The sequence below is a fragment of the Nyctibius grandis genome, chromosome 10 (assembly GCF_013368605.1).
Source record: "Nyctibius grandis isolate bNycGra1 chromosome 10, bNycGra1.pri, whole genome shotgun sequence".
NCBI classification, from domain to species: Eukaryota; Metazoa; Chordata; class Aves; order Nyctibiiformes; family Nyctibiidae; genus Nyctibius; species Nyctibius grandis.
Window position 1 is genome coordinate 23,248,024 of NC_090667.1, and position 13,915 is coordinate 23,261,938.

At 54.1% G+C, this 13,915-nt stretch overlaps 1 protein-coding gene across 1 annotated transcript in view; it reads left to right on the forward strand.

Moving 5' to 3' along the window:
- Positions 1 to 13,915, forward strand: part of PLXNA1 (plexin A1) — a 121,623-nt gene that overhangs the window by 92,442 nt on the left and 15,266 nt on the right. Inside the window, exons 22-27 of the mRNA XM_068409722.1 lie at positions 2,031 to 2,287; positions 6,436 to 6,502; positions 11,458 to 11,604; positions 12,440 to 12,599; positions 13,000 to 13,103; positions 13,576 to 13,672. Of these exons, the coding sequence (XP_068265823.1) occupies positions 2,031 to 2,287; positions 6,436 to 6,502; positions 11,458 to 11,604; positions 12,440 to 12,599; positions 13,000 to 13,103; positions 13,576 to 13,672 (832 nt within the window). The remainder of the gene's footprint in view (positions 1 to 2,030; positions 2,288 to 6,435; positions 6,503 to 11,457; positions 11,605 to 12,439; positions 12,600 to 12,999; positions 13,104 to 13,575; positions 13,673 to 13,915) is intronic.

Sequence of the window (13,915 nt, forward strand, 5' to 3'; positions counted from 1 at the left end):
ATTAAATAAAGCAACTACAGTTGTGTAAGCTTCATATAATTTAATCAGGTTTGCTTTTATTTGTCTCTTTACTCAGAGTGTAACATTAGCTATTGCGAGTGACGGGAAGGAAGCGGCACTTGCTCACGCACACGCTAATCCGCAGCGAGCATCAGGCTGTCGGTACCAGCTCCCTTTCTCTCTAGGTTTTGCGGGGGGAGGTTTGTTGCTTTGTGCAAATTTAAGCCTGATTAAATATTTAATTCAGTATTGTTCATTTATTTCTGCTAATGATCAGCTAGTTAAACACGGGGGCCCAGGGAGGCAGCAGGCGTGTGGGGAGCTCAGGCATTGCTGTGCTGCGTGTGATGGGGGTTTCGGGTCCTCCCGTGCTCCCTGCCGAGGCTCCAGTGGATGGTCACTGTTGGGCAGGACCCATTTCCCATCTTATCGAGATCCTGCTGCTCTGCTGAAGGGAGAAGGCCCCTTGTCCCTTTGTCTCCTTGCAGCCCTCCTGGCTGCAAAAGCTCCAGCAACATGCAGGGGTGGGGATGCAGCACGTGTCCCTCTGCCCCAGTTTTACTGGTGGGTCTGGTAGGTCTCCAGTGCAGCTGCTGCGCTCCAGCTGCCTCTCGGGTCTTCCTGGGCTGAGGAATCAACCGGCATCTCTGTGTCTCCTTAGGAAGCAGCCGATGCTGCTGAACCTCAGGCATCTGCCGGAGTTACCAGCATCATTGCATCGAGGTCCCCGCGTAGTCTGGAGGGAGGGACTCTGGGAAAACATGATTTAAAGCATTTCTGTTCCTAGCAGGACATTGTCCTCTGACCTGCGTTAAGGGAAATTAAGCCATGTGGTTGCTCATGTGATGCTCAAGAGAAGAACCCAGAGTATGGGGGCAGAGAGGGTTTGTCATTCCCCCATCGCCCTTCTGGGATACTCTAGGGCAGGCGTTCACCCTTGCCGGGGTGACAGTGGCACCTGGGGACTCGTGTCGCAGAGTTGACAAGGACTGGGTGGGAAATGGGGTTTTTGTCCAGTGGGAAAGAGTATTTTGGAGGGGCAAGTTACAACCGTGAGGTATTTTGCTGAACTGAAGAGCGCCGATCCAAAGTTTTGATTGAAGTGAAATGATTTGATGTGTCAAAACCCTGTTCTTCATTTTGAGTCGGTGTTTTGAAATGAAAAGTGTTGTTTTGTCTCCAAATATCGACATGAAATGAAATTTTTCACTTGTTCTCCCAGTCAGGAAGACATGGAGGGGGGAAAAATAATTAAAATTGACGTTTTACCACAGCAAAGCTTTTATTCAGAGGAAAACCATCTTTTCTAATGGGAAAACATTACGTTGTAAAAATGTTCATTTCTGATAAGGAATGTGGTCAGGGCTCACCAGAGCTGACGATGGCATGGGTCCTCCAAGTATGGCCAGAAATACACTTTCAAACGTCTCAAGAGGAAAGGGAATATTTCAGGCTGTGTCTAGAGTGGGGCAGACCCAGGTTTCTGCTATTTGTTTCCCTGTCCGAAATCCAGCCCCCCCAAACCAGGCAGGTTTGCTGCTGGCGGAGCGCAGGGTTGTGGCTTTATTTGTTTTCTGTGCAATGCCCGAAGTGCGTGATGCAGTGACTTAGGTGGGAATTGAGCTGCTTGTTAGCTGAAATTGAAAATTATAATTGGTGTGTGTGTTTGGGAGAGAAAGAGTGTTTGTTTATGGGAGGGGAGTGCGTGTATGTGCCTGCACACGTGTGGGAGAGAGTCTTTGTATGTAAGTGTGTGTGTATCTATATACATATATATACATTGATGCCCTGAGACTCTGTTAACCTGTTGCTGAGATATTACAAATTAGATAATACTTCTCGAGGGAAATGAGGCTGATAACCAAAGCAGCAGCTTGGTAGTATGGAGGAAGCAAACCCAGCTGCTTTTTGACCTTTTTTCATCCTTTCCTCTGGGGAACGAGGGTGAATCCAGGGTCTTCTGCAGCCCAGCCACCTTCTCATTGCGCTCCCCCTCGTGCCTGTCTCCCAGCTTTGCTCTATCCTTGCAGGTCCAGGCAAATGTGGAGAAGTCCTTGACCCTCTTCGGGCAGCTCCTGAACAAGAAGCACTTCTTGCTGACCTTCATCCGCACTCTGGAGGCTCAGCGGAGCTTCTCCATGCGGGACCGCGGCAACGTGGCCTCCCTCATCATGACGGCGCTGCAGGGCGAGATGGAGTATGCCACGGGCGTGCTGAAGCAGCTCCTCTCTGACCTCATCGAGAAGAACCTGGAGAGTAAAAACCACCCCAAGCTGCTGTTGCGGAGGTGAGTGACCATCCGAGAGGCTGGAGCTGTGGGACAGAGCCCAGGCTCTTCTGAGCTGTGGACACGAGCTGGTGTCCTTTAGGGATGCCATCGGTGATGGCTGTGGTGTTGGCTGTGGCAATGTTAGCACTGGGTTTATGGTCGAGCATTTCCTTGCCTGTCTGCATGCAAGTGTGAGAGGCATGTGGGACCACCTGGACCCAGCTAACTCATGGGATGTTCTCGCTCTGGTTTGGCCCGTGCAGGTTCATGTTGTCTGGGAAGGATGGAGCAAGATGCTCGGCAGCTGCGGCTGCATAGGCTGGTGCAGGGAGGATGCACACTGGTGTCAGGCGCTGTTGCGTATTGCTGCAGCGATGCTCCCACCTGCCTTCCCTTCTCCAGGTGACCAGGCGGTCCCCCACACCTCTGAGCACGTGGGGCAGCTCTCGTCTTGCCTGGCAGCTGCCTTGCTGCATGGCTGCCTCCGCAGGCTGGCAGCAGGCACGAGGCCTCCTCTCCCCACTGCCTCCTTGGGGCTTGCCCACCTTGCTGGGTAGGTGGGGGTTTTCCTGGGAAAGCCAAATGGATCTTTGCAAGCTGTGAGTCTCGCCGGGGTCGGGTGCGAGCAGGAGGCAGCCTGCCAAGCCCTGCCATGAGTCTGCCTGGCCCATCAATATTTAACGATAGCTCTGAGCTCTCCTTCATCACGGGCTGATGAATATTGAAAGATACACCAAGTGCTGAACAAAAACAATTAATAAGCTCCACCAGCCCAGCTCGAGGCCCTCCGTGCCATCTTCCCCCTTCACACGCCGTGCCGTGCCACCCCATCGCTGCCTCCACCAGCCCGGTGCCACCAGCCTTCAGCGGAGATGCAGGACGACTGAGAGCCGAGGGGCTGGCATGTCACCAGAAAGGCTCAAGAAAACCAGAGCATCTTTCAAACATCAACCAGTGTTCATGGCATGGCCAGACTGAACAAAGCCTGTTGGGTTTTGTGTGCCTGGCCCTGGGGAGACGCCTGGAGAAGACACAGATGTGAGCTGGTCCCAGTTACATCCGTGCTACCTGCCCTCGGCCAGTCTCTTTAGGCACATGGCTTTCTTTCTCTGCTTCATGTCACATTACAAGGATGCCCTTAATTTCTCAAAGCACCTCACTAGCAATGTACCAGAGAGGGGGTGCGGTGCTGACTGGGAGAGGGGTGGGTCTTGGAGGTGCTGACCCCTGTCCCCCATCCCTGTTACCTGAGTGCATCCTTAGGCTCTTCCCTTCTTACTGTCCCTCCATGACACCAGGCTTCACTGAAACATTTAAAACTGCGTTTCGAGCTCCTGGGTCTCTCAGAGCATCACGAAGCCCCTGCCATCAGAGTGAAACTCCAGAATGAAGTAAATCAATAAAATATAAATAAAAGGCAGTGTGAGGAGGCTGGCAGCTGCAGTAGCTGAGCCGTGGGAGTGGCACAGGGGCAAAGCCCAGCTTATGTGGCGAGAGTCGGCAGCCCGAGGACTGTCAGTCCCCAGCCATGAAGCTTGAGGGCCCATCGCAGGTGGAGCTGCAGGAGGTTTAGGACAGGGACCAGGTTCCCTGGCTGGTACCTTGCCAGGTGATGTCTAACGAAGGGAAGACTTTGTTCTTCCTGCAGCCATGGCGCGGAGCGGGTGGTGCTGAGGGCTGTGCTTCTCCATCCTTTTGATTAGCCCTGCTGCTGGGCGTGAGAGTGTGCTTACCGCCCAGGGCAACGGGATTAGCATTGATCTGATGGGGGAGAGCTGTTAGTTATTTATTTTGTTATTGGATAATCCCCCCGTTGCGGTGGCATCTGGCTCTATCGCGGATAAAGACAAACATCCACCAGAGCCCGGGTGGTGGCACTTGAGATGAGTGTTACAGGCTTGTCAGCAAAGGACCTGGTCTGGGGCCAGGGAGGATGTCTACTGAATAGCTTCAGTCCACCCCTCCCTTGGCTTTCCTCTCACGTCCCTTTCCTTCTCCCTTTTTTCTTCCCTTGATGGATTAACCTTTCCCGGCGGGGCTCAGGAAGGCTTGCCTTCCCTGAAGGCTCAGGTATTGCCATCCCCTAATGGTTTAGAGGGATGTGCTGGAGGGATGTGCTATTCCAGGGAGGACAAAAAGGTCTAAACCCCATTTGCACGAGAGAAAGCCTTGGAAGGGACCATACGACCCTGAGTCAACTTGAATAAACTCTGGGAAAGTGGATTTCCTACCCCAGCTGTCTGGCCATTGGGAACTGCTCCTGTCCCATCTCCTGGGCATGGCATTGCTGTTGGGTGGCAAGTGGCATTGGGCAGTGGGACTCTTCCTTGTGGCTCTGAGGTTTGGGTTCCTTCTGGGTTTTGTTTCTTGACTCAACCCGTTTGTGTCCGTTCCCCTGATACAACAGGAATGCAGCCACGTTCCTGAGTTATTAGTATTGCTTGTGCTTTCAGGAGCATCTGTGTTTGCAAGTGGCTGATCGGATGATTAATGGGTGGATAAGCTGAAGAAGCCAAACCAGAGAGGGTCAGGGGCTGGCTGGCATTTTTACTTTAAAGGGAGAGAAAGCCACTTTGAAAATAATGGATGTGTTAAGGGGAATTTTAATCTTACAGCAGTGAGACGAGGCTGTGGTGCAGAGATATACACATTGTGCACATGCTACGTGGTGATTGTCCCAAACAGACACAGACGACTCGCCCAGACCTTCCCTGCCATGCTGCTTTGGAGCATGTTGCCATCTGGATTTGAACCACACTTTAGGAAACAAGGGGCAATTTATAGGTTTTCTCAAGGCAGTTCTGTCTGCTTCCTTCAACTGCTTCTTCAAAAGCTGAGAGGCATGGCTCCATTTTTAAGCTCCTTTTTGAGCAGGTGGTTGCAGCGTTGTTCACTGCAAACTCCTGCATCACCATCCCACTCCAAGGAGACACACAGGCCTGGGACTTTCGCCATGCAGGCAGGGAGGGGTTAAATCTGAAGCCTGGCACAGTGTCTTGGCACAGTGCTCCAAAGGTACATGGAAAACAACTTGACCTTCCAGCCATTGCTGTTACTTCTTTCCCCTGTTTTCAGCTGTATTAGTACTGGGGATAAGTTTGACCAAAACCATATTGGGATCAAAGTCTCCAGACCTAAATCCAGCAGTGGCTTTAATCAGGGCCATGTGCCAGTGGACTGGTGCCCTCTCTGCGTTGCTGGGCTCTGCATTGGTGTTCAAGAGCCACCCAAATCCAAGGGCAGGGGCACAGAAAGAAGTGAGGGTGCAGAGGGTGGTCTCCTAAAGCTTCACCATGACCACTGCTGAGTGCCAAGAACCACGTGTCCTCTTCTCCAGCAGTTCTTTTGAACAGAGCTTGCACAGGCTGCTGGGGAAAACTCTCTTTATCCCTCCAGTATCGGTGGTGATTGTCCTCTTGCTCTACTGTGGGTCCTGGGGCTTTGAGGCTGTAGAGATCAAGGGCTGCTTTGGGTGTTGCTGGGAAGTCCCATGTCACCCAGTAGTGGTGGGCCTGTGTCAGGGCAGTAGCAGTGTTGAGTGCGGAGCAGAAGTGAGAGCAGCAGCTCCCAGGTGGGGAGAGGGGCTTCCAGCTAGACCAGGCACTCATTGATGTGGGGGAAGGTGCTCCTGTCCTGGGAAGGTGGGACAGGATCTGACCTTGCCTTGCAACCTCAGCTTTTCCCTTCAGGTTGTGCTTTAACTGGGGAGCTTGAGGGAGGTTTGGTGACTTTTTACCTGGCTTAGGTGTCTCATACAATCCTCCTGTGGAGGGAGCTGCCTCGTTCCAATGGGACGCGATGCAAGAAACTAACTCCATTTAAGTAAAAGGTACCAGGGAGAGGTAGAAAGCTGGTCATCCTCTGGGCAAGACTCCCCATGGGACAAGGTCGTGCCTGGCTCTCTCTGTATCTCCAAATACACCGGGGACCAATTTGCTTCTCCCTCCTGGGGGGCTGCTGTGGCTTAGCCAGTGGATGGGCAAGCTTTTCACTAGAGCTTTTGCCGTCTGCTTGTGCCCCTTTGCTTCGAGGCTCCTGCCTTTCCAGATGTGACCTTTTAAAGCCAAAAATAATATAGCCACAGGCCAAGGCTGAGGTGGCAACGGGTGAGATCAGAGACCTTTAATATCCTCGCCTGATGACTCTGCTCTCTGCCTTCCCTACAGAACGGAGTCAGTGGCAGAGAAGATGCTGACGAATTGGTTCACGTTTCTGCTGTACAAGTTTCTGAAGGTGAGTTCGGGAAGGGATGGCAACCCCGCGTGGGTGGGGAGGTGGTTCCTGCCTCACTGGGATGGGCAGCGTGGTACCCAGAGCCTGGGCTGATGTGCTGCTCAGTGCTGCCACTCTATCCTGGAGTAAAGATCGCTTCCTAGGCCTCCGTTCCCATCCTGTGTTTCTGAGATGTGATTAGTGATTCTGGGTCTCCGTTTGGGGAGAGAGCCAAGATTGAGAAATGAAATCCAGACCTTGATTGCTTAATGTGTAGTGGGTTTGAGATCTTCATAAAAACGGTGCCTGGAGAAAGGATAAATCTGAAGCAACTCATCTGAGTCTTGAATCCCTTTGGAGTGGTCCCCATTCCTCCCTCCTTGCCTCTGCTTGTGTAACTTGGGAGGAAAAACCTCGGGAGCTGGTCCTTCTGCAGACATCGCTGTGCTCGGAGGATATTTCTGCCTGTTTGAGCTGTGGTTTGATGTGCTGCGCTCTTTGTGTAGCGCTGCTGCTTTTCCTTCATCTCTTTGACACTGAGGCTCCTTGGTAGGGGAATCATTTCCCCCAGGCATCTCTGCTTCTGCGGCTGCTTCGCCTCCAAAAGGTGCCCCGGTGGGGATGGATGCTGACAGTTGGGGATGCAGCTCTGTCCACGGCAAGTACACGAGGGTGCAGATAACACTGGACCTCCTCGTGCCCCTGCTTGCCTTGGTGAGCCCGTTAGCTTGAGCTTGCCTTTTTCCCAATTTCATCGGGGTAGCAGAAGAGGATGCTAAAGCGTAAGGGAAGCTTTTACCACTGGTTCACCGAACCCATTTCAAGAACATTTATCCCATCAGCACCGGTGCTTCCACCTGCTAGAGCCGCACCAGCAGCCATGCGGGTTACACAGCTGCAGTTCCAGCTCATGGACCACCGGCTCGGTCCTGCTGCTGCTTTGGGATGACACCGGTGGGGTGAACGGCGTCTCTGGTCCCACTGTGGGTTTGTCAGTCAGCAGAGACATTTCTTGGGATCCTGCCTGGTGTCAGCGCAGCGAGGCTGGGTGGCATGCAGCCGTTTTTATGGGATTTCATCCCTCATTAAGATAAAGAGGGTTTGAACCATTTCCAGCCAAGAGACGAGAGTGAGCAGGAGTCTGTGCAGAACTCAAGTGATCGTCGACGAGAGATGATTTATAATATCACTTACATGCACTTGGCTTTTTGCCTCCATTGAGGGATAGCCTGTATCTATAAAAATCTAGCTGTAACGTGTGGTGGAGATTGCTTTCCAGGGGTGGGAGAGGAGACAAGCTGCGCCGGTCGCAGGGAGATGTCAAACCTCCTGCTGCCTCTTCGTGCTGGAGCATTACTCAGCGAGGCCAATCTCTGCCCCTACAGCAGCAGTGCCCGGCGGGGTCAGGTAGGACACCGTCAGACAGCACTTTGGGCTCTGCAGCATCGGTGGGACAGGCAGGAGTAGCTCTTGCTGTGGATAAACTTCCCTCAGGGCTCCTTGAAGTGGACAAGGTTGTGCCTTGGCCGAGCAAAGTGGAGTGCACAGCCTTCGAACGCCCACAGCAGTGTTTGGGGATGTTGCATTCATGTGCGTGACCTGATGCCCTTGGCCTGTCCTTGGCTGGGCTGGGTCACGTGTGCAGGTGACAAGGTGTTCACCTTGTTCAGAAGTTGCTTTGGATCAGCTCATGTGCCACCACTGTCCTGCATCTGTCCTTGTACAGCCCTGTCCCCCTTCAGAGAGGCTTCTGGGTGCAGGTGCATCGACAGTGCAGGGCAGGTCTGAGGATAAGGAGTAGCAGGAGAGACAGACATGGGGACGGGACCAGGGCAGTGCCTTTTGATAAAGTCTTTGGCTATGCCATGGCTTTGATGGGGGAAAATGCCTCCAGCCTCTGGGTGGTAGCAGCAGGAGAGAGAAGTCTGATCTAGATGCACCATTACAGGAGGAACATATGCGAAGGGCCTGGATAAACCCACTGGCTGTGAGATTTGTTACGCTGGGGATCATCTCCTTGGGGAAGTGGTTGACACTCCATCGCTTGGGTCACTTGAGTTAGACGGGAAGAGACTTGAGGATGCGCTTATGGCCTCTTCTGGGTTGGTCCCAGCAGGGGAGACCCACAGGGCTGTTTCCGCCTGTCTCCTGGCAGCAAGGATCACAGGTGGCATCAAAAGCAGGAGAAACCCGTGGAGTAGATGGAGAGGTATCACAGCAGACAGTTTGCCAGCAGGGAAACTGCACCAAACCGTGGTAATTATGCATGTAAATGAGGCAGGCGGACATGTGCCCAGCTGCTGGATCGGCTCTCAGCAAACCTGCCCCGAGCAGGGCCGGGCGCTCGGCATCGTGCAGCTGTGACGTGCTGGGGCGAGGGACGGGGACAGGGACACGACAGCCCCTGCTGCCCAGGGCCAGCAGCGTGGGGAGCCAGCGACGGCTGGCGCTTTCATGAGGACCCTGTAGTAGCATTTATCAGACCCTTAATGAGACACCCCGGGGAAAAGGAGAGGGATAAATCGAGACAAGTGCTGAAAAATGCACGATATTAGGTGCCTGATGAGCTAGATCTAGTCAATAAGACAGTTTGAGTGTTAGCTGGCTCGCCTCAGCCCGCTCCCAGTGTACCGACGCGTGCGTGCATGGGGGTGTGTGCAGCTCGGGTCACACGGAGAGGCCCCCCGAAGCTCTCCTCACTCAGGCCCCAGCAGTGAGCAAACAGTGTCAGGGCTGGCAGTGGGGGCACGGCTGCGGCTGGGGGGCAGGCTGCCCTCCATCAACCTGCGGGACCACCCAGCCCCATCGCAGCAGCCCCCTCCTGTATCTCACCCGATGGAGATAATCTCGGGGCAACTGCCCTGTTCCGGTTTCTGTGGTCCCTGTTCATTTTGTTGGTCTCTGTCAGGGACAAGCCCTAAACCATCCTCATCTGTTGTGGCTCAGTGAGCTGTGACCCATGGCAGCATCTTGGCCCCAGTCCTCAAGAGCTGGTGGGAACAGTGAGGTCAGGGGAGAGGTTTTCATTTTAAGGGTAGGACCCACATTTAGAACAGGTGGGGAAGCCAAGCTGCCATGTGGAGGATGTGCAGTCAGTGGCACAGGGCAGAGGGGCTGTTTCACTTGACCTTAGGGTACCCGACAGGTCAGAAGGAGACCAGGATCCTGGGGCACACAGGAGCCCCCAAAAGGCTGCTTGGTGCTGGAGCAGTGACATACCCATCACTAGGATCACTGATGCCTCCACCCCTCCGGGGAGGCCATAGGGCCAGCACTAATCCACGCATCCAAAAAGTTTTATTCCCCGTCAGCCTGAGAAGGTGATGCTGTGATGCCTAAAGTCCCCCTCTCTCGGTGGGGATCCCCAGAGGCGGGCGCAGAGCTGCAGATGGAGGGGCAGCAACCATGCCTCGCCGGAGGGGCAAATCTGTGGGCTGAGACGGGAGCAGCTGTGCCAGATGGGAGCAGGAGTCCCGCTCCAAGCTATCCTCCATCCACACCACTTGGAAGTTTTATGAGGAGTTTTTACAAGCAACCAAAAGAAGCTACTCAAGTCTTTCCGCCGTGGCCGGAGGGGTGGGCTTGGGGTGCTGTGGGAGCCCCCGAGGGCTCCCCGCTCTGTGCCAGCCTGGCACTGTCGCCATGCCGGGCAGCCGGCAGCGCGCAGCGTAGCACCCACCTCGGGTCTCTCGCTTTCCCAAGCTGACTTAATGAAGCCAAGTCTGCAAATGAAACATAATTTCAAAGACAGGCATGTTGTCAGAAGGTCTGGGGATGATGTATGCCTGTTCCTGCTCGTTAGCAGCTGTCTCTTTAATTACCACAGATGCTAACGAGATGCTAACAGCATATGGTGACAGGGAGAGCAGCCGCACTTTGCACCAAAGTACAATTTATTTGTGAGGTGTCCAGGAGGGAGAGGTGAGGGCTGGTGGGGTAAGGTCTGCTGGAACTTCCCTTTTTTCTCCCTTAGGGCTAATGCCTGTATCTGGAAGGGCTCGTTGGGATGCAGCTCGGGTGAGAGGTTTTAGCCCTGGGTGATAAAGGGGTGTCCACTTCCAGCCCCCTTACGCCAGCTCATGGCTCCAGGCTGGTTGGTGCCTCCAGCCTTTGCAGGTCCTTTGCTGTTCCTGGGTCGCTGCAGTTCCAGCATCTTCAGGGGAAGTGTCTGGTCCAGTTTCCCTCTCCCTTCTTCCCTCCCACCTATGGGATAGATGCTGATGTGGCTCTGGCTGGTGGCTAAAGCTGGCTCTGACTATAGGGGTTTGGCAGTGAGGACACGTAGGTGGCAAATGGTTTAACTGCAATTGCCTGTTCCCCTCCATTAGCTGGAGACTCAGGGTAGGGTTGTCAGTGAGTTGCTCTCTTGCTTTTCCTTCCCAGTGGATCTGTCTGGCTGTGCCCAGCTGTCATATGGAGAAACCTTCTTTGACCTTCTCTCATGTGAGCCTGGGCTCCTGATGCCAGATGCCAGAACTGCATCATAATGCCTGGGCAAGAGCCCCCAGGCTGTCCCACTGCAGCATGCCCTTTCCAGGCCTCAGGTGCTTCTCTTGACTGGGCCAGCTCAAAAGATAGGCTATATCCCATACACAAAGTCCCCAGACCCAGCCTGCTTTTCACTAGCCCTGAATTTAACCTTTTAAACTAATTTTTGCCCTGTAAAATGAGCAGAATTCACCGTGGAGTGTCTGGAAACTCTGGGAAGCTGAGCCTAGGGGTTGATAGACAAGGGAACAACCTCCAGCAGGCTTGGAAGGAGAGAATGACTTCTTCCATGGCATGAATTTTACCATGTGCCCCCTTCCTTGCAGTCTTGAGCAAGGGCTGGAGAGGCTTTGTAAAGCCACGTACAGGGCTCAATGCTGCAGGGCCACAGCAGGCTCCTGACATGGTGGTAGTTCTTGAAAGGCAAAGCTGGTGCCTGGCACCTTCTCACCCCTCTCTCTCCCTCTGCTCTGTCCCTTGTCCCGCAGGAGTGTGCTGGGGAACCGCTTTTCATGCTCTACTGTGCCATCAAGCAGCAGATGGAGAAGGGACCCATTGATGCCATCACAGGAGAGGCTCGCTACTCCCTCAGTGAAGACAAGCTCATCCGGCAGCAGATTGACTACAAAATGCTGGTTAGTGCAAGCGGAAGCCTCACTGGTACTGACGCTTGCCAGGGCTGCTGGATACAGCTATTTAATAAGACCTTGGAGGCACTCAAAGCACTTTGCAGCAAGTGGTTTGTCTCTTGTTCTCTCCGGCATCCCTGGGGTGCCTCTTGCCCTGTCTGTGTGGTGTCCATCTCAGCTAGGGTCAGAAATGGGGTCTTTGCGTGGCAAGGTTTGCTCTTGCCATGGAGCTGAGAAAGCCAAACATGAACTGAAGCCCCCTCCACACCTCTCCCAGCAAACCCCATGGCCCTGGCAGATATGGGGCCAGAGATGCTGTTGAGCACATGGTTCCTGGAGCAGCCAGCGGCTCATGTTGGGTGGGGATCAAAGTTAGAGCCTTGAGATTACTGCAGGAGATGGAGAGATACTTTTCTTGCTCCATATGAGCCATCTCCTTTGTCCAGCTGAATGATAAGCCAGGCCCTTCCCCAGGGTGAGCCTGCAGCTGGTTCATCACCACCTCGATCTCCACCGAGGTGGGTTGTGAGGGGAGTGGAGTGTGCCCAGGGCATCGCTCAGGCTAGACAGGTTTTGGTGAGTTGGGCATGGTTTGCTGGCCCAGGATTCCTTCACTGACATTGCTGCCTTTCTGGGAATAGTTGGAGATTTGAGGGCGAAAGGGAGAGGTGGAGAGAAAGGGGGAGCAGGAATGTGCCGTGTGGCTGCAACTCCGCAGTGACCCAGGAGGTGAGAAGACGTGGCCTGTACACAGCTGTAGCCCTGTGTCCTTGGACCTGCCTTTGCAGCCAGTGCCTCACAACCTCTCACTTGAGTCTTTCTGCCCCCCTGTGCTGTGCAGACCCTCAACTGCGTGAACCCCGAGAACGAGAACGCCCTGGAGATCCCTGTCAAGGTGCTGAACTGTGACACCATCACGCAGGTGAAAGAGAAGCTGCTGGATGCTGTCTACAAGGGGGTGCCCTATTCGCAGCGACCCAAAGCCGGAGACATGGACCTGGGTAAGAGAGAGGCCAAGAACTTCCCTGTGGGGAGACAGGGATATGACTAAGAGCAGAAGTGCCAAAAAACAGTTCAAGGCAGGAAAATCTGCATCTTCTACAGGAGAGGGCACCTGACAGGACCAGAGCATTTGTGCTTGTCCTGTCCACTTTTGCTGTGCTGGTGGCACTGACTGTGGGGACCCTTGGCATGAGAGTGTGGGTCCTGCCAGTAGAGAGGATGGGGAAAGGAGCCTCCTGGGCTCTGGTTGTGAACACCATATTCGCAGTCATCAGTCCTGGGGTTCAGAAGGTGGTGGAAGGTCTCTTTTGTTGATGCCCAGTCTGTGCTTCTACCCTCGCCTTGGCTTTGTGCTCCTATCACCCCTTAACCATGAGCTCTTCTCCCTCATGGGGACAGAGTGGCGGCAGGGCAGGATGGCCCGGATCATACTGCAAGATGAAGATGTCACCACAAAGATCGACAATGACTGGAAGAGGCTAAACACCCTGGCCCACTACCAGGTAAGGCTGCCCATGGTGGAGAGCACAGAGCAGTCACCAGCTGCTTTGAGCCTGAGCATCTCTTCTCCCTCCTCAGCTTGGTCAGAGCCTGGGCTCAGCCCTCCAGACTGTGCTGCTCATGCAGGGGCATGGTCAGGAGGTCTCCAGTCACTTTCCTGCCTGGGCCCCATGTTTATGGTCCTTCCGTTCAAGGAAGCACTAAATGGGGCATCTCCAGGACTCATAGAGGCAGTTTCCTGCTCTGACCTTACTTTGCCATTTTCATGCCAAGGCTTCTGGTGTGTTCCTCTTCTGACCCCTTCCCCTGAGGTGTTGCAGAGGTAGATATAGGTCTCCTTTGCTGGAGGTGGATGTCCCTGGGGCGGGGTACACTGTAGCTTCATCCCTCCTGGGCTGGTTTCTCCCTGCTGCGGGGCTGTTCCTCCTGTGCCTCTCTGGAATCACAGCCTGCTCACACCATCTCTGCCTCCAGGTGACAGACGGCTCCTCAGTAGCCCTGGTGCCCAAACAGAACTCGGCGTACAACATCTCCAACTCCTCCACCTTCACCAAATCCCTCAGCAGATACGGTGAGTGCAGGGGCATCCTCTGCTGTGCTGGCAGGGGAGGCAGCACTGGGCTGGGCTTGTGGACCAAGGCACAGGGCAGGTGGTTGTAACTGTGGCTCATGTGCCCCGGCTCTCCTGCATCATGCTGTTTATTCTGGTGTTGGAGAGGGAACGGATGCCCTCAAAGCCATCTCTGTTTGCAACGTGTCAGACTCAGGGGAGAAAGACACGTGTCAGATGGCTGCTGCTAAGGGATCTCCTCCC